The 27,261-nt window shown below is 51.7% G+C and overlaps 1 protein-coding gene across 1 annotated transcript in view; it reads left to right on the top strand.

Annotated features, from left to right (window-relative positions):
• The first annotated feature begins 497 nt into the window (after positions 1-497).
• Positions 498-27,261, top strand: part of EHD3 (EH domain containing 3) — a 30,310-nt gene continuing 3,546 nt past the window's right edge. Inside the window, exons 1-5 of the mRNA XM_068989089.1 lie at positions 498-1,191; positions 13,773-13,949; positions 17,749-17,846; positions 25,667-26,079; positions 26,774-26,938. Of these exons, the coding sequence (XP_068845190.1) occupies positions 965-1,191; positions 13,773-13,949; positions 17,749-17,846; positions 25,667-26,079; positions 26,774-26,938 (1,080 nt within the window). The 5' untranslated portion in view covers positions 498-964. The remainder of the gene's footprint in view (positions 1,192-13,772; positions 13,950-17,748; positions 17,847-25,666; positions 26,080-26,773; positions 26,939-27,261) is intronic.

The raw sequence follows: 27,261 nt of genomic DNA on the forward strand, positions 1-27,261 counted from the left end.
TCACCTAGACCAAGCAAAAAGTTTGGGTAGTGATAGTGTTGGTCATTTGGGGCAAGCTAATATTGGACTCTTCCTTCCATGCGCCAGGAAAAATATTACCTAACAATAGAGAACCTGTCATCCTAAGGAACTGAACTCAGTAACTAAAGGGAAGCCTATATTTAAGAGTAGGGAGAGTGTGAAGCAGATCAACTCTGTCTTCGCAGCTGTCCCTGAGAGGGCGCTGTTCCCAAATTAAACCTCCAGAGGCCGGGAATGAAATACCAGAGCGTTCCCACAGAGCTCAGCATCCCTCCCTTCCCATGCAGCGAGCGGTCGCGGGTCCCCAGTGGGGCCACTGCCCACAAACATGGCGGCGCCCTGCTCAGCTTCTCCCCGCCGGGGCCGCAGGGCAGCGCCAGCCTTGCCAGTACTCGGGGACTTCCTCCGCGAGCCGGCTTCCTGCACGGCTGGCATTTAAACCCGCGCCTGGGGCTGCGGGCTGCGGCTGCAGATGCTGAGCTGTCCGCGGGCTGAGCAGCGCCGCCGCCTCCTCTGAGCCTCCGGGGCGGGCGGGAACAGATTCGAAGCATCCTTTAACTGCACTCGAGCCAAAGTGGGAGAGAGCTGGGGGAGACCGGGGAACCCGGCATCTGACATTTTAATTGCAGGTTTGACTTTTTTCCCAAGATCGCAGCTCTCCCGCCCAACCTAGATATTTCTCCTCTCTCCGGCCTTGGTTGCTGGATGAAGCCAGGGCTGGGCTTGGTCCCAGGAGCAGAGGAAGAGCGCGTTCGCGGTCCCACGCCGTCGACCCGGGGACCCCCGAGCCCTGCGTCCTGGCCATGGTGCGGCTGAGCCCGGCGCTCCGGTGAGGCTGCGGGCCCTCCCCGCGGGACACCTTCCCCAAGGACCCGGGGTCGCCGACTCCAAGCCCTCCTGCTGGGACTGCGCACCGGGGGCGAGCAGGCGAGTGGTGGCCGCGATGTTCAGCTGGCTGCGCTCCGACGACCGCCGGAGGAAGGACCCCGAGGTCTTCCAGACCGTGAGCGATGGGCTCAAGAAACTCTACAGGACCAAGCTGCTGCCCCTGGAAGAGCACTATCGCTTCCATGAGTTTCACTCTCCTGCCCTGGAGGATGCCGATTTCGACAACAAGCCCATGGTGCTGCTGGTGGGCCAGTACTCCACTGGGAAGACCACCTTCATCAGGTGAGCCAGCCAGGGTACCCCAGCAGCCCATCCAGCTGCCCAGCGCTAGACCCTCTGCTCACTCCCGATGTCCCTCCTGGGGACAAGAGATAAGTCCACTTGAAATCTCTGAAGAAATCCTTGTATGGGGGTTGTCCAAAACTTACCCTATAATTTCATTGGATGGTCCCTTGCTCCATCCTACCTAGCACCTCTCCACTGCACTCAGCCCATAAAGTGTAAAGTTCAGAGCCATCCCTATGCTACCCATTTTATGGATGGTGAAACTGAAACCCACGAGGCACAAGTGAGATGTATCCTGGTCACAATACCTTAGGCTGGTGGGGGTGTCTGACACCATCTCCTTGTAGGGACATGTGCTTGATGGTCAGGACCAGTTCCCTTGCCTTATAAAAGCTTCAGTCACTCACATGGGGGCTTTACAGTTGCAGCTGAGGAGGTGGGCCAGGGAGCCCACTTGTCCTTCTTTCATCAATTTCCTTTTCCAATCAGAGCTCTTTACAAATATCTCTCGGTGACTGGAGACAAGCAGTGTCTAGAGGCAGAATGCTATTTTGTTTCCTGTTGATCTTCGCGGCTCAGTAATCATATTAAAGTCTTTTGGAGGTGGACAGAATATTGGCCACGGTCTCATCCAGCTCCTTGACTTGGCAGGCAAGATAACTGAGGCATAGAGAGGTTAAATGAATTGTCCAAACCATATAACAGGATGGGAGGCTGACCTGGGATGTGGTCCTAGATGCATGGGAGGAGATGGTTGGCTCAATGCCTATAACTTTGAGGGTGAGTCATCCATCCCCTTGAATTACAGAATCCTCGGGCTGTAGGGATCCTCAAGAAGTCAGCTGTCCACCCGGCCTTCACACTTATTGTCCACCAGAGCGATAAGGACCTTTCGTATCTTTAGAAGACAGGCTTCTCTCCAGCCCTCAGGCCACATAGCCTTCAAGGCCAGGCCATCTTCCTTGGTCTCATTCACACATTCACAGGCCTGAAAGCTGTTGAGGGTGCTCTGTGTTGAGTGGCCCTCCTTGTTGAGAGTCAGGCTCATAGAAAGTGGTGATGGATTCAGTTCCCCTCTGCCCCCGCAGAGTCAATGGTGCTCATCTCCTATGGAAGGTTTCAAAGCAGGGATGCTCTTGTTTCCATTCATTGACCTGCAACATGCAAAGCACTGTGCTTTGTTTGGTGAGGAGAGCAGAAAAGTTCACAGTCTAGTTCCTGATTTTCTAGATTCAAATCTTCCCTAGTGCTGAGCTTTTAACACAAGCCTTCTGGGAGCAGGGCACACACCATATTAACATGACATGTCTGAACGGGACATCAGCTGAGTTTTTCCTTGTGGGGTGGACATCCTTGGAGTCACTCAGCTTGAGAGGCTGAGTGATTTCTGAAGTTGGGTACCCAGGGGGATTGTTGGCTTTTGGAGGTCTTATATTGTTAGGACCCTTGCAAAGGGTCCTACCTGCAAGGACCCTTGCAAAGAATCTAATTCATTGCTTCTTAACTTTTCAAAAAGTCTGTGAACCCATCTTTACAAAAAAGTCCCTCCATCCCAAATTTACATATAATTTTGGGAGTCCAAGCCTTGGACCTTAGGGCAAAAACCCCTGATCTAATCCATCTCCCTTTTTTTGTTAAACGCCCATTGCAGCCAAAGATACTTCAGAGCCTCCTGGTTCTGTGCTTTGTAACATGCATCTTCCACCTGGCCCCATGGGAAGCACAGGCCATTTACAGATGGCTCCTGCCCATCACGTGGCCTTCCCCAGCCCTCTGGCCACACCTTGGTTATAATTCTTTGTAGGTTGTTTAGAACATCTCCTTCCTGTGGCACCAGCACTTACTGCCTAGCTCCCTGGGGCCTTGCTCGGGGGTCTCTGCTACAGGAGCTCCCAGTAGACATTTGCAGAATGGGAGGGGAGGTGGGGAGAAGCCAACATCCCCGAGGGCAAGATCCCAGAACAGCAGACGTGTTTAAGTGCCTCTAGTCTGAGACACTCTCCTGGCTTTGCCTGAGTCATGCTGGCTGTTAACTGGGTCTAAGAAGGTGGCAGAGCCGAATTGCTATAGATTACTCCTTATCTGAGGGAGACAGGAAGGCTGGGAGAGGCAGAGCCCTCCTCTTTCTTATCCGCTGAGTACAAGCGTTCACCCTCCCCACTCATGTCAGTAACCGAATTTAGCTCGTGCATCAAAAGCTGTCTCCCTTTGAGAGAGAGGATCCCAGCAGGGGAGGAGGGGTGGCAGCACAGGGAAGGCCTCCAAAACCAAATTACATATTTTCCTTTCTTCTCATTAAATCCACTGAACAGTAATTTTTTTTTTTAATTGGAAAATGCAGACAAGAGTAAATTTGAGGAAGATGAAAAAATGCCCCATCATCATCCTACAACTCAGGGGAAACCATTTTAAATATTTTATATATAGTTCAGTTCAGTTCAGTTCAGTTGCTCAGTCATGTCCAACTCTTTGCAACCCCATGGACTGCAGCACGCCTGGCTTCCCTGTACATCATCAACTCCTGGAGCTTACTCAAACTCATGTCCATTGCCCTGCCAATGCAGGAGACATAAGAGACTCGGGTTTGATCCCTGGTTGGGGAAGATCCCCTGGAGGAGGACATAGCAACCCACTCCACTATTCTTGACTGGGAAATCCCCATGGACAGAGGAGCCTGGTGGGCTACAGTCCGTGGGGTGGCAAAGAGTCAGATACAATTGAAGCAATTTAGCACATATATATGATGTATGTATATAATATATGTATATGTGTATATAATACATATTATGTGTTTCCAGTATTTTCAGCTATTTTATAACACAGTTGAAATCATGCCATAATGTAATTTTGTATGTGGATTTATTTCACTTATAGCATGAACATTTCCCGAGTAAATTTTTAAATCTCTGTAAGCATTATTTTTAAGAGCCGCATGATATCTCACTGTATGTATATGCAGTTATTCAATTAACCAATCTACTTCTTTTGAATATTTGAAGTTGTTTCTAATTTTATTTTGTGCTATTATTGTAGGATCAATCTGACTGTCTCTGTGCATAATACTTTTCCACATATTAGGCTGTTTTCTCAGAGATTCCCAGAAGTGAAATCACTAGGCCAAAGGTTGTACAGAGTTTTGGTTTGTTTGTTTAATTTTTTCTGACTTCTTAATCTTGGTAGTAAGAGTCACATTTTTAAGTTGCTTTTCAAAAGAGCCAGTTGATACCACACCCCCTCCCCAAAGCAGAGAAGGTTCCACTTGGGGCGGCTAGGAGCACCTGGGTGCAGAATCCAGCCTGCCTTCACAGCTGCAGCCTCTCCCTTCCCCGCTTCTTGCCTTAAGTGCGGCCATTCACATCTTGTATTCCAGCCTGAACCTAAGAGGGGCCCTTCCCTTGGGAATAAAAACTTGCCTCTTCATCCCCTGGCCCTTGGCCTTCTGTCTCCTAGTGTCCATCTCCTTTCAGTTACATTTCCTTGCCTCAGGGTCTATTTCTTGTCTCAGGAAGAACATGCAGAAAAGGACATTCTTCTAATAACTAATTAATGTGCTATGATCTCTGCCTGAAACAACTTCACTGGCCTAAGGCCCAGCAACCCAGGGTAATAAAATAAACAATAAATTGGCCGGGTGGCTGCTTCCTCCAACACAGGCTGCCTCTTCCTAGTACAGTAGCTCTGTGTCCTTCTGGCCTGGCAGCCTCTCCTGCCTCTGCTGTTTTTCTCTCTTCATTCTTCCTCCCTCTGGCCTGCAATCTCAAGTCCCTCCTCCTTTGCACCGTTTGGCCCCCTGGTCACAGAGATGAATGGCTGGTTGCCCCAGGGGCTATAAGGTCCAGGATCCCAAGGCCTCAAAGAGGGCCTCACTGGCCTGTGGCCACGCTGTAGTAGAGGGCCTGGGGCTTTGGGTGTGGGGCTTGGGGCTGCTGGAGCTGAGTGGCCTGGGTCTCCATAGGGAGAGCTCAGCTGGTCTTAAGCATCTCCCGGCCCTTCTATAACATGACTGAGCCTCTACAGTATGAACGGGCACATGGTGGGGAGGGGGCCGGGTGCCTACTCAGCTGGTCCTTTTGACCTCCCCCTTTTTCAGGGGGCTCTTTGCATCCTCGTGTAAAGGTGACTCAGCATTTGCCTGTGGTTGTACTCTCTCTCACCACCTCTCTGGCTTCTCTGCTGCCTAGGCCTCACAGCAGCATCACCCCCAGAAAGGATGATTCTCTAATAAGCTGAAGGGCTAGTGAAGGGGCCCCTTTCCATTCCAGTAGAGCCACTGTCCTCTGCCAGGCCATCCCGCTAGCCACAGCCCCGGCCGCTCCTCACTCCTGTCACCCATCTGAGGTCCATGGAGATCCTTTTCCTGTCAGGGCTCTGATCTGCTAGTCCATAAGTGGGACTAGGTGGACATCTGCCTGCCTCTTGTAAGGCCTGAGTGTTACTCAAGGGAGCAGAGGGCAGAGCTTTGGTCTACCTCCTGATGTCTGGCTTAAGATCTGTCTTGAGAGTCAGGCACAAGCTGGAACCAAGATTGCTGGGAGAAATATCAATAACCTCAGATATGCAGATGACACCACCCTTATGGCAGAAAGTGAAGAAGAACTAAAGAGCTTCTTGATGAAAGTGATAAAGGAGAGTGAAAAAGTTGGCTTAAAACTCAACATTCAAAAAATGAAGATCATGGCATCCGGTCCCATCACTTCATGGCAAATAGATGGGGAAACAATGGAAATAGTGACAGGCTTTATTTTCTTGGGCTCCAAAATCACTGCAGGTGGTGACTGCAGGCATGAAATTAAAAGATGCTTGCTCCTTGGAAGAAAAGCTATGACCAACCTAGACAGCATATTAAAAAGCAGAGACATCACTTTGCCAACAAAGATCCATCTAGTCAAAGCTATGGTTTTTCCATGTATGGATGTGAGAGTTGGACTATAAAGAAACTGAGCACTGAAGAATTGATGCCTTTGAACTATGGTGTTGGAGAAGACTCTTAAGAGTCCATTGGATTGCAAGGAGGTCAAACAAGTCAATCCTAAAGGAAATCAGTCCTGAATATTCATTGGAAGGACTGCTGCTGAAGCTGAAGCTCCAAACTTTGTGAAGAACTCACTCATTGGAAAAGACCCTGATACTGGGAAAGATTGAAGGCAGGAGGAGAAGGGGATGACAGAGGATGAGATGGTTGGATGGCATCACCAACTTGATGGACGTGAGTTCTAGTGAGCTCCGGGTGTTGGTGATGGACAGGGAAGCCTGGCGTGCTACAGTCCATGGGGTCGCAAAGAGTCGGACACGACTGAGTGTCTGAACGGGACTGAACTGAGAGTCAGGTGTGGAGGTCATCAGGGAGAAACAGGACTGGGAGAAGGACCTCTGGGGAAGGGCTCATCCCACTCCCACTGACAGGAGAATGCAGCCATAGAAAGAACATGGGAAGCTCAGCAGAACCCAGGCTCCACCCATTCCAGCCAGGAGACCTTGTTAGGAAGGATCTAAGCTTTCTGAACCTCAGTGTCCTTATCACTAACATGCAAATAATGGCAACTACCTCATAGGGTTATTTAGGCCAGCCTGTGTCAGGGGCAGTTAGGCAAGGCAAGGCTAGTAGAAGGTCTGGCTACTGGTCTGGCTACTGGTCTCCTTTGCGCTCGGGTCACTTTGTCCCCTGGTAGAGGTTTCTGTGTGCCAGGGACAGTGGTGACCACTCCGTAAAGCAAAGAGCTGACTCAGACCTCAACTCAGCCATTGAGTCACCCATCTCTTACCTCGCTTTGTGTCCTTGGGGTGATTTACAGTCTCCCTGAAACCCTGTGAGGCCAACCAGACAAGTAGTATTGTCTTGACCCCATTTTAAAGCTGAATTACACAAGGTTTAGAGAGACCAAAGATAGAGACATATAATGCAAATAGGGTTCCTTGGTGGCTCAGATGATAAAGAATCTGCCTGTAATGCAGGAGACCTGGGTTTGATCCCTGGGTCAGGAAGATCCCCTGGAGAAGGGAATGGCAACCCACTCCGATAATCTTGCCTGGAGAATTCCATAGAAAGGGGAGCCTGGTGGACTACAGTCCATGGGGTCAAAAAGAGTTGGACACAACTGAGCAACTAACACTAACTAACCTAACCCAAATACCTGTACCACCGGCAGAAAGTGATGTGTGCCTTTAGTGTCAACCTCAAGATATGCAAATTAAGAGCTATGTGGATTTTCACGAAGGTCCGAGAACCCTGGGTTTGGAGTCCGTCCAGGTAGAAATGCACTGGGTACTTACAGACATGTGTTTTCTCTAATTATTATCTGTGCCAATGTGAGCCCATGTCTGGTGTAGCCATTGCTTTTCCAAAACTCATGTGTGTCTTTGCAAAACCTTCACTCTGCCCCCCGAGCTAGTAAGAAACCCAGGATTAGCCCCACTTTATAAAAACTGGGGAAACTGAGGCAGTGGTCTCTGGAGGGACTTGTCCAAATCATATCTGCAGTGAAGCAGCCACCCATCAAGGCACATTCCCTAACTGAGCTGAGGCATCAGGTCCAGCCCAGCCACGGCCTTGGGCAACATTGCTGGTAGCCCCTGTCCCTCTGTTCCCCGCCCTGGGTGCTGTCCCAACCGCAGGGAGGGTTGGCCCCACTGTTGCAGAAGCAGAGGCCCCAGAAGCAGACTAGGTTGATTCTTGGCTACACCTCACCCTGAGTGCTCAGGTGCCAGTAAAACAAGCCACATGCTTAGATTGCCAGGCAAGCACGTTGCTGAAAACTGAGGGAGATGATGTTAGGAAACAGTTTGCTTAGGAAAAATAGTCCTCATGGGGAAAACCGGAATTGCATTTGTCTTCCTTATATCCGTTTTATTTCTTTTACATTGGATGGCAAGTCAGGGAGACACCCAAACCTTCTGTGCTCTTTGGGCCTCTGAATATTTGTATTTGGCCCTGAATGGGGGCAGTCTCCATCTCCATTTGCTCACCTGCAAAACTGAAAGAACTCAGCCATCCTGCAGCACTTCCAGGACCGATTGAGTGGAATAATTCAGGGAAGGGGCACAGAAGAGCACCTGGCTCACAGTGGGTGCTCTGCCCAGCAACCCCTCCTTGTTCTCAGGCTTCCCCATCTCCGCTGCTCCCACCCAGGCCTGAATTAACTTTCCTTTTTTTACCCTGCCATGGGAATGTGTTTGCCTGGCAACAGAGGCGATCTGTATCTCTCCCCACAGAGAAAGCAGCTATGAGAGCCCTCAATAGGATTTCCTTTCTGGACACAGTGCTGGCCTTGTTAAGGGGGCCCTCGGGGCTGCAGGTCATACCCAGATGTCCCTGAGAATTTACCCAGCCCCGGGTTCTCTGCTTGGCTTGACTGTATCCCTGGATTTGCTTTGGAACTCACTGAACTCTGTGTTTCTCCAGACCCATGTGTGGTCAGCAAATCCAAGGTCGTGTGGTTTTAGCCGAAGGGCTCTTGCTGGGCCACTTGAGGCTCTGGAAACATCCCAGGAAGTGGCCCTGGCTATGCTGGGGAGCATCACCCTTTGTTCCTCCCCATGGAGCTTACCAGGCTCCTCTGTCCATGGGATTCTCTAGGCAAGAATGCTGGAGTGGGTTCCCCTTTCCTTCTCCAGGGGATCTTCCTGACCTAGGAATCAAGCCTGGGTTCTCCTGCATTGCAGACAGATTATTTACCATCTGATCCTGCAACAAATGGTTTGATCTTTGGGATGGTGATCTAGGTGCTAGGTACTGGTTTATGCGCTTACGGTCTATAACTGATTTAACCCTCAGAACATCGGGTGAGATGGATTTACCTAGAGGCCCATTTGATGGTAAGGGTTATAGTGCTCACATCAGAGGAAACGTGAGATGAAACGAGATAATTCATGGACAGTCTGGAACACGGTCTGGCACAAGTGCTTAATAAATCAGAACAATGACCTCCCATTATAGAGGAAAGTACCGAGGTTCACAGAGGTCGAGAACCTTCTGAAGGTTAGAGAAACCAGGTCTGCTGGCCCCAGGCCCTGAGGCTCCCTGCCTCTCCCCTGAGGCTCTGAAGGAGCAGATGTGCTTGAGAAAGAGGAAACCCTGTCCACGGGCCACTGGGGTGACACATTCTCATCACAACCCAGCTTTCAGAATGGGCCTCTGATGGGAGGAAATCCTGTCTTCACACCCAGCTGTTGGAGGGAGATGAGGGGCTTCACTGACCTAAAACTGCCGGTGTAGGTGGGTGGCCCCCGGAAAGCATCTCCTCCATGGCAGCTCACCTGCTAACTCCTTGGGGAGCAAGCCCCGTGGCAACTGAACTTCCCTGGAAGCACAGAGTAAACTAACAGCTCAGAACACAATGAGATGCCCATGAGCTGGAAGAAACTCCAGCCAGTTTCCCTGGCTGCCGCCTGCTGGGCAGAGGGTGGGCACGGGGCAGGGGGCGGGTGGTGGTGGCAGAGAGCATTTCCTTAGGGTAGAGACAGTTGGAGAGCAAAGGATTTGGTGTTAGACTGATAAGGGTTTGGGTTCCTGCTCCACTATTAGCTCTTTAAGGTGAAGGAAGCCCGATAACCTTTCAAAGCCTTGGGTTCCTCAATACAGCTGTCCCTCGTTCCTTGGTGTCCACGGAGCACTGGTTTCAGGACCCCACCTCCCTTGCAGATGCTCAAGCCCCTGCAAGTATAAAATGGCACGGCACAGCAGACCCTCCGGATCCATGGGGTCCACATTCAACAGTTGGTTGTGTTCTCAGGTGTGGAAGGCTCAGATACAGAGACCCCAACTGAACCTACTAGGGCTGCTAGAAGGAGCTGCCTTCTTGAAGTGATGAGGGTGATGTCTGCTGTGGACATGCTATTGTCGGCGGTGCTATCTGCATATTGACAGTGTCCAGAGCAGGTTGTCAACCCCGGCTGCAATTTGAATTGACTAGGGAGTTCCTGAAAAAGACCAGTGGTCAGGGCCCCATCATGGACCAGCAGGTCAGAACCCCTGGGCTGGACCCAGCACTGTTAGCTGGAGCTCCACGGGCAGTGTCTGAGGCCTACTGGCCCAAGAGTTCCCAGGCTCCCTTCCTGGCCAGCAGTCTCTGACTTGCCATCTCTTCTCCTAAGGGCTCCTTGACTTTTCCCTCTGGGCATGAACATGGCCCCTTAAGGTTTAGGGGGAGGGTCTTGGCACACGCTGAGGGCTCACCCAAGGGTCTCTGTTTGTTGGGCAACCCACCCCTTAGCTTCTTGTCCGTCATGGCCCCTGGGACACTCCTCTGGCCAGTCCCAGCCCAGGGCAGCACTGGACTCCTCTGCCCGCAGTCCTGCTGCTGCTAAGTCACCTCAGTCGTGTCCAACTCTGTGCGACCCTATAGGCGGCAGCCCACCAGGCTCATCCGTCCCTGGAATTCTCCAGACAAGAACAATGGAGTGGGTTGCCATTTCCTTCTCCAATGCATGAAAGTGAAAAGTGAAAATGAAGTCGCTCAGTCGTGTCCGACTCTTAGCAACCTCATGGACTGCAGCCTACCAGGCTCCTCCACCAATGGGATTTTCCAGGCAAGAGTACTGGAGTGGGGTGCCATTGCCTTCTCCAGCCTGCAGTCCAGCCTTAAGCAATTTGGGCTCAAAGCTGTTCTGAGCTCCTGCCAAAGAGTCCGGTTTTCCTTCCAATTTGTTCTCTTCATTCTCTGGCTCACCATGGGCTCCCAAGGGGGCTGTGAGAGGGGTGGTGGCCTCAGGGTCTCAATGCTCAGGCCTCAGTTCAGTTCAGTTCAGTTCAGTCGCTCAGTCGTGTCCGACTCTTTGCGACCCCATGAATCGCAGCACACCAGGCCTCCCTGTCCATCACCAACTCCCGGAGTTCACTCAGACTCATGTCCATCGAGTCGGTGATGCCATCCAGCCATCTCATCCTTGGTCGTCCCCTTCTCCTCCTGCCCCCAATCCCTCCCAGCATCAGAGTTTTTCCAATGAGTCAACTCTTCGCATGAGGTGGCCAAAGTACTGGAGCTTCAGCTTTAGCATCATTCCTTCCAAGGAAATCCCAGGGTTGATCTCCTTCAGAATGGACTGGTTGGATCTCCTTGCAGTCCAAGGGAGTCTCAAGAGTCTTCTCCAACACCACAGTTCAAACGCATCAATTCTTCGCCACTCAGCCTTCTTCACAGTCCAACTCTCACATCCATACATGACCACAGGAAAAACCATAGCCTTGACTAGACGGACCTTAGTCAGCAAAGTAATGTCTCTGCTTTTGAATATACTATCTAGGTTGGTCATAACTTTTCTTCCAAGGAGTAAGTGTCTTTTAATTTCATGGCTGCAATCACCATCGGCAGTGATTTTGGAGCCCAAAAAAATAAAGTCTGACACTGTTTCTACTGTTTCCCCATCTATTTGCCATGAAATGATGGGACCAGATGCCATGATCTTCGTTTTCTGAATGTTGAGCTTGAAGCCAACTTTTTCACTCTCCTCTTTCACTTTCACCAAGAGGCTTTTAAGTTCCTCTTCACTTTCTGTCATAAGGGTGGTGTCATTTGCATATCTGAGGTGATTGATATTTCTCCCGGCAATCTTGATTCCAGTCCAGCATTTCTTCCAGTCCAGCATTTCTCACGATGTACTCTGCACAGACGTTAAATAAGCAGGGTGACAATATACAGCCTTGACTTACTCCTTTTCCTATTTGGAACCAGTCTGTTGTTCCATGTCCAGTTCTAACTGTTGCTTCCTGACCTGCATACAGATTTCTCAAGAGGCAGGTCAGGTGGTCTGGTATTTCCATCTCTTTCAGGATTTTCCACAGTTTATTGTGATCCACACAGTCAAAGGCTTTGGCATAGTCAATAAAGCAGAAATAGATGTTTTTCTGGGACTCTCTTGCTTTTTCCATGATCCAGCAGATGTTGGCAATTTGATCTCTGGTTCCTCTGCCTTTTCTAAAACCAGCTTGAACATCAGGGAGTTCACGGCTCACATATTGCTGAAGCCTGGCTTGGAGAATTTTGAGCATTACTTTACTAGCGTGTGAGATGAGTGCAATTGTGCAATAGTTTGAGCATTCTTTTGCATTGCCTTTCTTTGGGATTGGAATGAAAACGGACCTTTTCCAGTCCTGTGGCCAATGCTGAGTTTTCCAAATTTGCTGGCATATTGAGTGCAGCACTTTCACAGCATCATCTTTCAGGATTTGAAACAGCTCAACTGGAATTCCATCACCACCACTAGCTTTGCTCGTAGTGATGCTTTCTAAGGCCCACTTGACTTCACATTCCAAGGTGTCTGGCTCTCGATTAGTGATCACATCATCATGATTATCTGGGTCGTGAAGATCTTTTTTGTACAGTTCTTCCATGTATTCTTGCCACCTCTTCTTAATATCTTCTGCTTCTGTTAGGTCCATACCATTTCTGTCCTTTATTGAGCCCATCTTTGCATGAAATGTCTTTGCAGTCAAAGATGGAGAAGCTCTATACAGTCAACAAAAACAAGACCAGAAGCTAACTGTGGCTCAGATCATGAACTCCTTATTACCAAATTCAGACTCAAATTGAAGAAAGTAGGGAAAACCGCTAGACCATTCAGGTATGACCTAAATCAAATCTGTTATGATTATACAGTGGAAGTGAGAAATAGATTTAAGGGCCTAGATCTGATAGATAGAGTGCCTGATGAACTATGGAATGAGGTTCGTGACATTGTACAGGAGACAGGGATCAAGACCATCCCCATGGAAAAGAAATGCAAAAAAGCAAAATGGCTGTCTGGGGAGGCCTTACAAATAGCTGTGAAAAAAAGAGAGGTGAAAAGCAAAGGAGAAAAGGAAAGATATAAGCATCTGAATGCAGAGTTCCAAAGAATAGCAAGAAGAGATAAGAAAACCTTCTTCAGCGATCAATGCAAAGAAATAGAGGAAAACAACAGAATGGAAAGACTAGAGATCTCTTCAAGAAAATTAGAGATACCAAGGGAACGTTTCATGCAAAGATGGGCTTGATAAAGGACAGAAATGCTCAGGCCTGAAAAAGAGCAAAGAAAAACACATATACCCTGGGGCCACAGCCTAGTGGCTGTGCTAGAGGGTGGGACTGAAAGTCTAGGGTGGGATGGGGATCCTCTTCCTAGTGTACCCCTCACACGCTTTCTATCATGTATGAGCTATCTTTACATTAAATGACTGCCTAAACAGATCAATAACCACCTATGGCCAGCCAGCAGAGCCTCGGGGTGGTCTAATTCTAACCACATCTGTATACAGGTATTTTGGCAGACTCCCATTAGCTGTGAAGTCCACAATATTCTGTGTAGGAATCAGTTTTAAGCCATGCTTTATTTCTGAGCCAAACCTTGCTTGTCCCACCCACCCCTCCGCATCACGGAGGTGAAAAGAAAAGGACCAAGGACAGATTTGATATTTTAAGTTCAACTGAAATCCCACTTCCTCCCAAAGGTCTTCAGATTCCGCATCCATGAAAATCTCTCCCTTCTGTGAAATATCCTTGATTGCCCCTCCACCGTGACTCACCCCAGCATCTACCTTGCTGTGGGCAGACGGTGCTGATCTGCCCACAGCATCCCTGCATAATGACTGTGCTCCCTTCCACCAGGTATCTCCTGGAACAGGATTTCCCAGGTATGAGAATTGGGCCTGAGCCGACCACTGACTCCTTCATTTCGGTGATGCAAGGCGATGTGGAGGGCATCATCCCTGGGAACGCTCTGGTGGTGGATCCTAAGAAACCTTTCAGGAAACTGAACGCCTTTGGCAATGCCTTCTTGAACAGGTGGGTACAGAGGGAACTCACGCATCCTGGGTGCTCTCTTTTCTCCTTGGAGTATGTATCTTTTCCAGACCTGGAATCTCTCTTGATTGTCCCTTTCTTAGTGGGAATGAAACCACCATTGATTAGGGATATGGAAGCTGCTAACACTGGCCTGATTTCTCCTGATCAAGTTGGGGGAGGGATCCAACTAGTTAAATCCCATCTCTAATCCACACCTCCCTCCAGGAAAAGCGGAGAGGGCTTCCCTCTGTAGTTCCCAGCATTTGCCTATCCTATGGAAGGGCTTTTCAGCCAGCTAGGAGGAGGCAGAGGAAGGTTCCTCCTGTGTTGGACATTGTTTTTACTTGATGGCAGGGACCCTGGACTTAAGGTAGAAGCCCTGTCTTGAATCACTGTGCCTCCTACTAAACTCACTCTGTGACCTTGGACAAGTCCCCTCCCCTGAGACAAGTCAGCCTGTAAACACCAGGGTCACTGGGTCAATTTGAGTGGAAGAAGCTCTAGTGGCTGCTCTGCAAGCTGACCCGGGCCTTTCTGTTACTCTGCTTACCTAGAGTGCAGGCTAATTCCCTGATCAGGCTTAAAATGTAGGTCCGCACCACAATTTTGCATGCATATTGCATTAAAAAAATTTTTTAAGCTACTTTCTATAATTGAAGGCATTTTGAGTAAAGGTAAAGACTATGGGCTTTGGGTTAAGAACCCATCCAATAGCACCATGCTCTTAGATAGATTACTTAACTGGTCTGTGTCTGACTTTTCCCATCTGTAAAATAGGATGAGAGTAAATGTCCTCCTCCAAGGCAAGAGGACTTTGTGAGAAAGTTGGCATTTGACACAGATATTCAATGATGAGTGAAGTCACATGCAAAGGGTTAAAAAAATGACATTTCAGGAAGAGAAAACTGAAAAAAAATATGTATATATATATGTGTGTGTGTGTGTGTGTGTGTGTATGTATATAGGCAGAGAGGATTCAAAGAATGTGGCTCAATGCAGGAACACTGTAACTTCTCTGCTGGAGCCTCCACAGCTGAGTGACAGATGTATACATGAACTGTTCTCTGGGGACCGGCCAGGCACGTCCCCTGGGAGGAAAAACAAGGAGCAGGGCAGGGCAGAGCAGGGAGTTGAGGAGGCCCTTCCGTGTACCACCAGCTTCACTGCAGCCACGTACAGGATGGCTGTACCCCGGGTGCCTGCTTCCCGTCCCTGTACTGCCCAGGGGTCCTATTCTGCCCCCGACATCTCCCTTCCCCTTCTCTGGGGGGTGTCCCAAGCCTTTTCCAGGCACCTCAGCCTCCTCTTGCAGTGGATGACCTTGCTTCTCGTTCTAGAGAAGATGGAGTCCCGTATCCCTGGGTTCCCTGCCGTTGGTTTGGTTCCAGTCTGTCCATGAGCGGAGCCTGTTTGCGTCGGTCCTCCCCTGCAGCGCAGCCCAGGGATCTGCACCCTCTTTTACCCTCAGGTCTGCCGCTTCCCCACCCCCACCAAGAACCCCCACCCCGTCATCTTCCAGGGATGGTTCTGTCAGTTACTCCTCTTCCTGACAGCTCCGCCCTCCCTTGGCTCCTTTACCACAGGGAGCTATCTTCTTGAGAACCCTGCAGCAGGCCCTACTACCCCCTCGCTTTCCTTCCACAGCGTCTGGGCTTCACCTCCGCACTCTTTCCTGCCCCCGACCCTGTGGAACACGGCTTCCTTGTCACAGCTGCCCATGTGAACATTGTCCGTGACGTCTCTGTGATAAGCCGTGAGCACGTTCAGTCCCCACCCCACCTGATCTCTCAACCACCATCCCCTCTCAGCTCCTTGGCCTCCTCCTGTCTCCCTGGCAGACCCTCTCCAGTCTCCCCCAGCCCCCTTTTGCTCTGGCCCCTGTGACCTGGTGTCCCCCTCAGCTTCTGCCCTTCTCACTCCATGCACCTGGCCTGGGTGATGCTCACCCAGAGCCCTGGCCCCAAACACCAGCCCCATCTACATGACCTCCTGGTCACCAAGTGACAGCAACCCTGCTCAAACTGCTTTCAGCAAAATGTGGAATTTATTGAGGAATGCTGGAGTGTGCCTTAGAACCTATGGACAAGAATCTGGCTGGGCCCAAGGCATAGAGGAAACCATGGGCTTTAACAGGACAGGAGCCGCTCCATGGACTGTCTAGCACAGTGCCAGAAACACAGCACGTGCTTCGTAAGTATTTACCAAATGATCTGGAGAAGCTGACAACCACCGTATCAGATTGTATCACTCTTTTGCTTAGAACGTTCCAATGGATTTTTACCACCCTCAGTATAAAATCCACATTTCTTAACATGGCTTTCAAGGCCCTCATAATCTGGCCCCTACCTCCCTGTCCGGCCACGTCTCTAGCTGCTCCAGCCATCTGGTTCTTATCTCAGTGATAGTGTCCCCTGGCCTGGTGCTTACACACACACGTACGTGCACACACACACACACACGCTCCCCTCCCCCCTCTCATTTCCGTGTGGCGTCTCCACCTGCTTCTGTTAGTTTCCTAGGACTGCCAGAACAAATTACCATGAACTAGGTGGCTTTAAAATAAATATTGACTCATAGTTCTGGAGGCTAGATGTTCAAAATCAAGGTGTTGGCAGGGTCATGCCCCGTCTGAAGCCCAGAGGGAAGAATCTTTCCTTGCTTCTTCTAGCTTCTGGTTACTCCAGGCATTTTGTTTGTATCAGAATAATTCCAATCTCTGACTCCATCTTTACATGGCCATCTCCCTGTGCGTGTCTGTATCTTCACCTAGCTGCACACATACACACACATATACACTCACACGCACACACACCCTGCCTTCCTGCCTGTGCCCCTGTCCTCCCAGCAAAGCTGGTCACCTTTTGAGGTCTTACTTCAGGTTCTGTCTCCCCTGTGTGGCTTCCTGGACTGTTTCCCATGCATCCCTGGCCTCCTCACCTGACCTGCATTTCTGCAGCCACCTCACTGGAGAGCAGAGGCTCCCTTCCCTGTCTGTTCCCAAGACAGTGGGACTGTGAACTGGAACTGTGATGGTCAGACACCTTGTTGGCTTCCACCAAAAATGGCATTTAAGAGAGAAGGCTTGAAGTAAGAAGGATCCAGCTTAGGTTTACCAGTTTATATTTGGAGACTTTGGTATGTAATGCTGGAAATGTTTCCTTGCTTAAGGCTTGAGAAGGAAATGGCAACCTACCCCAGTATTCTTGCTTGGGAAATCCCATGGAGAGAGGAACCTGGCAGACTACAGTCCATAGGGCCACACAGAGTCGGACATGACTGAAGCGACTTAGTGTGCATGCACGCTATGCTAATAGCAATATTTGGTATTTGGACAGCCTCTTAAAAGCCCACATAAGCATTCCTGCGTGGTGTGGCCCATTCTTCAAGTCCAGTTGTAGTGTCTCCTCCTCCAGGAAGCCTTCCTTCCACCTTGGATCTCCTGAGTCCTTCATTTGACCTCTTGGGGGTGCTGGTCCCATGGTACCTATGTCCTTCTGCACACCTCCACTATTCTACCAGACTGTGCTCCTGGTGGGGCAGGGTTCAAGCGCTGGACATCCTGGTGTCCCTGCCAGCAGGGGCTCACAGACATAGTCTTACAGCTGCCTTAGGATGCCCCCGAGAGCTTCCTCCAAGTACAGATCCTGGGTCCACTATGGGGGTTGGTCTAACTTGGGCTGGGAGTCTGCATTGGAACCTCTGCCCAGGGCAGGAGAGGTTGGTATGGGGCCAAAAGGAGGGTGCCTGAGAGGCAAGGGCAGAATGGCGGCTCACCATGGGTCTCTTCCCACCTATGCAGGTTTGTGTGTGCCCAGCTGCCCAACCCCGTGCTGGAGAGCATCAGCGTCATTGACACACCAGGCATCCTCTCTGGAGAGAAGCAGAGGATCAGCAGAGGTAAGCGAGGCACCTGGTAGGCTTGGCCCTGGCTCTGTGTTATGTTCTTTCCAGAATGTTCTCCGGCTTCTATACCAGGATAGAGGTTCCTGGGGCCTTGCTGTCTCCTGATGAGTCAGCGCTGCCTCGTGTGCTATGTGGGGTGGTCCTAGGCAGGGGCTAGTACCAGAGCTCAGGTCCATTGTCACTCAGGAGCAGCTGGCCTCAGGCTTCTCATCTGTGAAATGGACATATCAGTGTCTGCCTTACTCACCTCATTGGGTTTCTTCCTGGGCCAAACCCTGGCTTGTTCTAAAGGTCCTGCTGTCCCTGTCCCGGGAGCTGGCAGCTCTGCAGGGAGGCAAGTGCGGGCAGAGGACTTCAGCCAACAGCGTGAGGATGACAGTGTGCTTTGGGGTGTGAGAGCAGGGAGCTGGGTACTTGAAAATGCTCATTCCAGCAGATGTGGGTGACTGCTCATTGAGGGAGGTCCCTGGCATGGGGCGTCAGGAGCCTGAACTCAAGAGCCAGACCACCGGCATTCTGAGCCTGCCTCTAGCACTTCCTGGCAGCGTGACCTGGAGGGTTTCTTTCCTTCAGCCGCCTCATCTGTAGAGTAGAGGACATAAGTCTATCTACCTCCTAGGGTTGTTTGAGGATTAAAAGAAATAACACAAGTGAAAAACCTCCTGGCTGGCTCATAGCAAGTGCCCGGTAAAAATGAGTTCTTACCAGTCATCACCACCACCAGCATCATCAGGTTTTTCCTAGCTCTAAAATACTAGATGGATACTGCGAAAGTCTTAAAGCTACAGCCTAGGACCATGCTCCCCCAGCCTCACCAGCCATACCAGACTGTGTGCCCCAGACAGCCCCCTACTGTTTCTGTGCTGATGCTGTATTTCTGGTAAGAAAAGCTGATGAAGCCATGCCTACCCCAGTCCTGGAGCTGGGAGCTGGGCAGGAGCCAAACCAGCACTCTGAAGGCAGCTTCTGGGAAGGGAAGGCTTTGCACAGGCAAGAGTTCTCTGGGCGACATTCGGTGACGACCCACCTTCCTCCGACACGTGCCTGGGGTGAGGTGCATGTATGGTGGTGCAGGGGAAAGGCGGACATAGAACTGATGGCCTGGCGGGGAGGGACCTCTCAACCCCTCCCTCTGGTCTACCTGCCCTTTGGAAGCACTCTGTTCAGGGCCCCATAGTGGGGTGCAGGGAGCAGCTTGGACAGCTGTCTTGCTTCTATTTGTTTCCCTAATTATTCCCTTCCTCCTGACCAGTCCCTACCATCACCCCTTAAGTCTTCCTCTAGGCTCATCCTGAGTTTAGGCCTAAAGGGGATTTACACAAATAGCCTGTGTCTCCTCGAAGAAGAGAGAAGACAAAGTTCTCCCTGTGAACTCCCCAAGCATTGGGTTTCTACAAGTACAGCCTGACCGGGGGTCCAGAGAGGATTCTAGCCTTTGGGTTTCCAAGGGTACTGGACTGGGAGTTTAGAGCATTGGGTTTTTGAACTGTGGGTCTCAGTAGGTCACATTTTCCCCTGAGTCTTAATGTCCCTGTGAGTAGCAAAGGGTAATGATACCCATCACTTGACCTCATGATGTCCACAGACAGTAATGGAAACTTGAACATCAGCTCTGGAATGGAACATCAGAACTGGAGCTCACAGTGAGCTCCCTTCTTTCGTCTTTATCTGACACCCAGGGCCTCCCTATCAATTGGGCAGCACCAGGACAATCTAGCAATACAATGGCCTTTCTTGCAGTTGTGCAGTGCACTGCCTGTGCAACTGTACATGGCAGCCCTGCTTCTAGAGATGCCTGCCTTCCTCAGCTTCTGTTACATTCTGTTCTTTTCCTATTCCTCTTTCTCCTGACTTTATCTTTGGACCTCAATGGCTTCTCTACAGTAAACTGGGGGCTCAGTTTTCCTGCTTGCCCTTCCTATCCCCTTCCCACCCCATGCCAACTGCCACCAGGTCTCGCCCCACTTCTGGGAGAAGTGATAGCCCAGTGTGTGTCTCTGCAGACCTGTTTGATCTCTGCCCTCCTGAGCCTAGATTATAAATGCAGCTGCTGGCAAAGTAGCCTGGGACCAAAACAAGAGCTGAGAGCTGAGCTGCCAGTCCTGCATCATCAGCCTGGGGTAGGGCTGACCTCAGCACTCCACAGAGACCAGGAAAATAGAGGGTGGGTATTGGATACCCTCAGATATCAGGGGCACCCCAGATAAGGAAAGTTTCTAGTATGCAGACCGCCCCCCACATCCTTCACAATCAGCCATAGAATTAGGTAGTTCAATGTTTACCTGTATACATATAACCCTCTATCTATATACATCACACCTCCCTCCACACATCTGCCATGCACACACACAGGTATGTCCACAGAACCAAACACTCTTCTGTGGCCTTTCGCCTGGGCTCTCAGAACTCTGGGTTTGGCCACAGTACAGATTTGGTGCTTCTTGCCTTCCTGCAGCCCAGGGCCAGGATAGTCCATGGATAGCCCAGCAGGTGCGCACCAGACTGAGGTGGTGAGTCAAGCCTGAAATCCAGCCATATTCCGCTCACTGAGCCTCATGCCAGGTTCAAGGCTGTGTCTCACCAGGGAAACAGGGCATCGTCATCACATTTACACTGAGCCTCTTCTGGGCCGAGGCCTGGTATGCCACTTCTCCCAGAGGCCCCTCCCAGGCCTCAGACTTCACAGGTGGAGCACTCAGGCGCCAGGCCAGAGCTGGGCCAAGTGTGGTCCTTGTTCAGGGTGTGGCTCCTCTGCCCAGATCTGGGGGTGTCTTGTGTGCCTTGTGGGAGAGCCGGAAGCAGGGACGTCCAGGAACCTGAACCCGGGAAGTCCTGGCCCACACTTGTCTCTGGAGGCAGATGCTTTGGGGTGGGTGGGAGAGGGGCAGGGAGGCAGTTGCTGGAAGTGACAGGATGTGTCCAGCCCGGGACTCATTGCTGGGAAGAAGCGAGGATGCAGCGGAAGAGGAAGGCTCCAGAAGCCTGAGTGTCCTCACACTTGGGAACCACATTTCCTGTCCACCTCCCAGCTAGAAACCCCCACAGGCCCCACCTTAGAAAAGCAACCCCACAGTGCACTGCACACATCACTCCAGCGGACCCCATCCTGTGCAGGTGAGCTCAGCAGGGCTGGAGCAGGAAAACACTTGCCCAGGTCACACAGCTGGGATGGGAACTCTGGTCTCCTGCTTCCCTGTCGAGTAGCTTCTCAGCACATTAGCATGGCCTGCCTGCCCATGAGGAGCTCAGAGAAGAGGAATGGGGCATGCTGTCACCTGGAGACCAGGGAGCACGCTCTTCTCTGCAACTTTCCCCTGGGGACCCCGGAGTGTCAGGGCCAATCCTCACAGTCTCCCGTCCCTGGCCTGTTCCTGGCGCCCTCACTTAGGGGCCTCCAGGCCCCCGGACCACATTCTGTACATACACACCTGTAGGGTTGTCACATGCCAGGGTGGAGTAGCAGAGTCCCGAGTCCCTTCGAAAGGGTGCACAGACACCATGTGGCCACCTGGGAGGCCTGGGACAAGGCTGTTGGGCTGCTTTTCAAGGTGACTTCTGGGAGGCATGTAGTGTGGCCTTTATTATCTTAACTGGTCCCACACTTTGCAAACTGATACCTTCTAATTTCTCTTTCTCTAAGATGTCTTTAAATCTTGACAGATTCTGGAACAGGACCTTTTATGTACCCACCTCAAATAAGCTCAGTGCCTGGAGCTCCAGCCTTGCGGGGCTCTGAGCCGAGAAGGGAACACAGAGGGGAGTAAGGATCTGGGTCCTAGCCCCAAGTTTACCCCCAGCTGGCTGTGTGAGCTGGGGTGAGCCCCTTCGCCTCTCTGTTCCCTCTCCCCTCCCTGTTAGATGTGTCTGCCTGTTTACCTCCTGGCATACGGAGAGTTATGGGAGTCAAATGAGACTGTGTGGCTGAAAATACCAAGAAACATGCTGCCTTGTCAGCACCCTTGCTCTGCCTCTCAGGCTGTGAAGGAAGCTGGCTGATGACTAAGGAGTTGCTACACTTATTGTTGTTTGTCTCATTGATTTCCTCCTGCCTGGAATTACTTAGAAATGCTTTCCTTCCAGTGCCCTGGAGACTGGGGTGGGGGGCGGGCCTGCAGGCTGCCCATGTTCTGCTCCAGGGGCCTGCTCACCCACTCTCCCAGAGGAGGCAGACTTGCTACCTGTAATTCCAGGACGGCCAGCTTCACTATCAGTCTTCCAGAGCTTGAATCTCCCACCACCCACCAGTCCACATTTCATGAACCCTTAGCTACTGCAAGGACTTGAGAGCTCTGTTGTGGGGCTCTGAGCCGTTCCCAGAACCAGCAAGGGAAAGGGGGCTCGTCACCCCAGATGTCGCAGCAGAGCCTCCAGACTGAGTCTGGGCCCTCCCCATGGGTCTCTTGTAACCATGGTTCTACCATTAATCCCCCACCAGTCAGTCATTTTTATCCCTATTTTACAGCCGAAAAACTGAGGTTCAGACTTGCCTAAATCCACACAGAAACTAAATGGGAGAGCAGCCCATTCCCCTTTCCTGAATAGGTCTACCCTGTGCTTTTCTGATGCTCCCATTCCTGGATCTGCATAATCTCAGTCTACAAAACCAATTAGATACCCAGCCTGGAGCCTGCGAGGCTCTATAGCCAGGATCAGGGAGGCTGAGCTTCAGAGAGAGCCTGCAGAGTCATTGCTTGACTCTCATTTCCTCACAGCCACACCTGGGGAGGAAGCTTTCTCAGCATCCCCCTGCTGGTAATTTTATAGCCAGCCCTGCCAGAGCAAGCAGAATTTGCAAAAGTGGAAGGATGAAGAGTAGGCCTCCGTGCATCTGAAATCCTAGAAAGGGTTCCCAGAAGCCATCTGCCTACCCTCAGGCAGGAGCAGCCTTCATATGGGCACCCAGGACATCTAAGACAGCAGCCCCCAGCCTTCCTTCCCCCGGATTAACAAGTAAAGAGACCAAGGACCAGAGAAGGAAGGCTTCTTGCCCCAAGACACACAGCAAGTTGATAGCTGAGCAGAAACTAGAGGTGGGCGTGTCCAGACCAGTGCTCCTCAGATGACCCCTTCAGAGCACACCCAAGTCATGGGCACTCAGGCTTGAAAGAAGCTCCACATAGAGGGGCAGAGCCATAGGAGAAGCCAGGGTCACAGGCAGTCTCACCTGCGTCCTTGTTGTTGAATGGACCCTCGCAGCCAACCTCTGGCAGGGTGTGGTGGGTTCTGTAAGGTAAAGGAGCTAGAGAAGGCAAGGTTCGGAAAAAGGAGGAGACCGGCACTTGATCGGAACAGACCACCTTTAATGAGGCGAGCAGGGGCAGCAGTCAGATTAGTGAGCTCCTGCGCTAAGTCAAGAAGAGAGTAGGTATATAAAGAAAACACAGATGCAGAGATACATCGTTTTGAGGGGTCTGTTTTTCCTCATGATTATTTCTGATTAGTTAGCTTTCAGCAACTGGCGCGAGGAATTCCTGAGACCAGCCAGAGACTGGGATTAGCTGGGAACTGAACGTAATCAATCTTAACATCCATTCCTTTCTTCGGGGGAGAAAGTTCTTTATTCTGTATAGAATGGTGGGGAGGATCTGGAGGGAGTTTTAACTCCAGGCTATTTTGAGCCATGTAGCTTTCCTTCAGGTTCCAATTCAGAGACCAGGAAACTGAGGCCCAGGGATGGCTTATTCACTGTCCCTGGGATGTAAAAGGCAGAACAGGTCTCACATTTCAGTTCTGAGCAGCACATGCTGATAGAGCACCTACTGTGTGCAGGGGACCATGCTGAGCACAGGGAAGCAGAGGAGGATGAGCAGGCCCTGCCCCGCCAGCTCCCAATGCAGCGGGGGGACAATGCATCCTGATGGCTCCCTGGGTCAGCCAAGAGGCCAGCACCTGCCTGCAGGGCACCTGACCCAGCTGTAGGGACAGGCACGGCCCTGTTCTGGCAGCACTGACTGGAGTCGTCCCTTTCTTGCCCCTCCCCACGCGGGGTCCGGTCAGGCTTCTGAGATTTGCCCCACTCCCTCCAGGTCTTTGCAGCAGAGCCTCCTTGTGCAAGGCTACCATCATTGTGGACTGGCAAGGGCTCAGAGGCCAGGAGCCTCTTCCCTGTAGCTTCTCTGGCCCCTTCGATCTCCCTAGCCCATGGAGGGGTGGCTAGAGAGCTGGGCTTAGAGCCAGAAGACCTGCGTTCTGGTCCTGAGCCCTGGGCAGGCTCAGCGGCTTGCTTTGAGCCATGTCATCAAGTGTCCAGGACTAGCTGCTCTGACTGCCCAGCTGATGGTGAGCAGTTGCCACCAGTGGCCACATGAGGTGTGCTGAGCAGTGAGGGCTGAAATCTGCCTCACAGGAGGGAGGGACATAGGGAAAAGGCAGCCTGCTCTTCACAGCTGCCCTCCCCATAGCCGGCACCACCACAGCCAAAACCTTGTCTGGCTAGATTTGGGAGCAGGCCTCAGCAGAAGGGCAGAGGCCGCTGAGCCCCACTGCCCTCCCCAGCCACGGCGGAGGGCAAGCTTGCTGGTTCCAGGCACTGCAGCAGCAAAGTCGCGACCTATTTTCCAGGTTCTTGGGGCACTGGGGCCCGGAAGTCAGTTTGCCTTGATTTTCTGAGACCTCTGCCCCGCTTCCTATCTATGGCTCTGAGGGGCTGCCTTCTGGAGGTGAGGTGAGAGCCGCCCCCGACCTGGCTGTGCTGAAGAAGATTAAATATAGCCAGAGCCAGCCCTTGGAAGGGATGGGGGAGGGAGTTAGTGCAAGCTGCAGGCCCCCCTGGAGCAGGCGGGCATGGACCTTGGGGCTCAGTGGAGCTGCGAGTCCAGCCTGGGCACAAGAAGGGGAGAGGGAGGCAGGGGGCTCAAAGGTGCAGGACCACTGCCTGCAGGACTGTGTAGGGTGCCCAGGGCCCCGTAGCCAGGTCTAGTCCTGAACACCCCCTCCCCAACACACACACACATACACACACACCAGCAATTGACTCTCCCCTCATCTCTGAGTCTCTCCTCTGGAAAGTGGGACTGTGCCTGCCTCAGAGGGTGGTGTGGGGGTGAATTGAGGTCGTGATGTGAACTGAATCGAAGTCTGAGGCTCTAACAGTCTCTCCAGGGGATTCTGCTGAACTCACGCCGAGGACCTTGTTACAGGCGAGCAGAGCTGCTTGCCTCTCACTCGGTTGCAAGGCAGTTGCCGAATGACTCTCCCTGGTCTCTAATCTTCCTCTGTGAGGCAGGGCGGGAACTGCTGGCTTTTTCCTTTTGGCTCAGTCTCCCACTCAATGGTGGCAAAGAGCTCTGGGACCCCAAGGTCTCTGCCTGTAAAACCCGGTGGTGTTGGGAGCCAGGGTCTTTGAGTCCACCCAGAACCTAAGGAAGGGCTCCTACCGCCCTGCAGTGGGGAGCGACAGAAGGCCCAACACTTCCACCTTTATCCCAGCGCCGCTGCTTGTGCTGCATGCCCTCGAGCAAGTCACTCTACCTCTCTGAGCCTCACATCCCCATCTATTGCCCTTTGTATGGAAGAGGAGACTGAGAGGTGAAGCTGTTTCCTCTCTAGCTGCTAGGTGAGCTGAGCATCTCTGGTCCTTAAAAATCTATTAACTAGATACTATTCGTATGCCCATTTATAGATGGAGAAACTGACTCAGAGACAGTCGGTAACTGGGCCAAAGTGTCAAGGCCAAATTGTGAAATGATGGAGGAGCCAGAGTTGAACCCAGATCTGACTCCCGAGACCATGTTATTTCCACCGCACCGCCGCCTCACCCCAAATCCCTACCCTTCACCCTAAAGGCCCCACCCCCTGACTCTGCTCTGCCACAGGGTACGACTTTGCTGCCGTCCTCGAGTGGTTCGCCGAGCGGGTGGACCGCATCATCCTGCTCTTTGACGCCCACAAGCTGGACATCTCCGATGAGTTCTCAGAAGTCATCAAAGCCCTCAAGAACCACGAGGACAAGATGCGAGTGGTGCTGAACAAGGCCGACCAGATCGAGACACAGCAGCTGATGCGGGTGTACGGGGCCCTCATGTGGTCCCTGGGGAAGATCGTCAACACGCCCGAGGTGATCCGGGTCTACATCGGCTCCTTCTGGTCCCACCCGCTTCTCATCCCAGACAACCGGAAGCTCTTTGAGGCCGAGGAGCAGGACCTGTTCAGAGACATCCAGAGTCTGCCCCGAAACGCTGCCCTGCGCAAGCTGAATGACCTCATCAAGAGAGCCAGGCTGGCCAAGGTGAGGCTGCCTCTAGGAGAGGGACAGCATGGGCGGGGCCGGTGGTTTGGGGATGAGGTCAGCTGCAAGGGGAGAGGGCTACTGCCTGCAGCCCTGAGCTACTGTCTGCCCATGTGAGGATGTCCAGTAGTCACTGCCTTGTGAGCATCAGCCATGCCACTCGGAGGGGTGGGGCAGGGTAGTGTGGTGGTTACGATGACATGCCCTGGTGTCAGATGGCCAGATTGGAGTCAACTCCATAGTTTACAGTGTGATCCCAACCTCAGCAAGGCCCTTAGTTGCTCTGTGCCTGCTCCCACATCTGTGCAATGAAAGGGTTAGAAGATAACATAAAATAAAGATGGAAAAGCCCTCATCACAGTGCCTGGCATCCTCACAAGTGCTTTGTTCGTGTCAGCTGTTGTTACTGTCTTCCTCATCAACATCATAGAATTACCATCCCTATTAGTCTTGACCTTAACCTCCTCACAAGCTCCCCTTCCCCCAAGATCTAGTGAAACAGCTCAGTGCTGTAAGCAATGGAAGAGAAAGAGGATGGAGACAAATTATTTCAGAAGTAGGAGCAGGAGGAGGGGTTTGTGGGAAAAGATGGGGTGAGAGGTGCCCTGGAGAGAAGGAAAGAACTTGATCTTGATGGTAAAGGAAAGAACTAGACGTCTTGATCTGAAGGCTTCTCCTTGCCCCTGTCATTCAGGTTCATGCCTACATCATCAGCTCTCTGAAGAAGGAGATGCCCTCCATGTTCGGAAAGGACAACAAGAAGAAGGAGCTGGTAAACAATCTGGCTGAGATTTATGCCCAGATTGAGCGGGAGCACCAGATCTCACCTGGGGACTTCCCCAACCTGAAGAGGATGCAGGTAACCAGGGTCTGGGGGCTCCAGGAAAGGGACAAGCTGGCTGAGCATCTCAAACTGGGAGTAGACCACCCTAGGATGTTCTGGGGAAACTCAGCCCAGAATCAACAGGCAGACAGGTAGCCCTGGGCATGCCCTTCCTGCTGGGCTGACACTGGCCCAACAGGTGCCAGACCTGGGCCCTGGGAGAAACATGGAGCCCTGGTGCTCGCAGTGGGCAGTGGTGTTAGAGGGGCCTCTGATACCTCCAGCTTATGACCTTCTCCTGTCCTGGTCACCACTGGTTTGGAATCCCCACCACATCATGCGAAACAGGACAAGTCGCC

Source organism: Capricornis sumatraensis, chromosome 1 (assembly GCF_032405125.1).
Source record: "Capricornis sumatraensis isolate serow.1 chromosome 1, serow.2, whole genome shotgun sequence".
Lineage (NCBI taxonomy): Eukaryota > Metazoa > Chordata > Mammalia > Artiodactyla > Bovidae > Capricornis > Capricornis sumatraensis.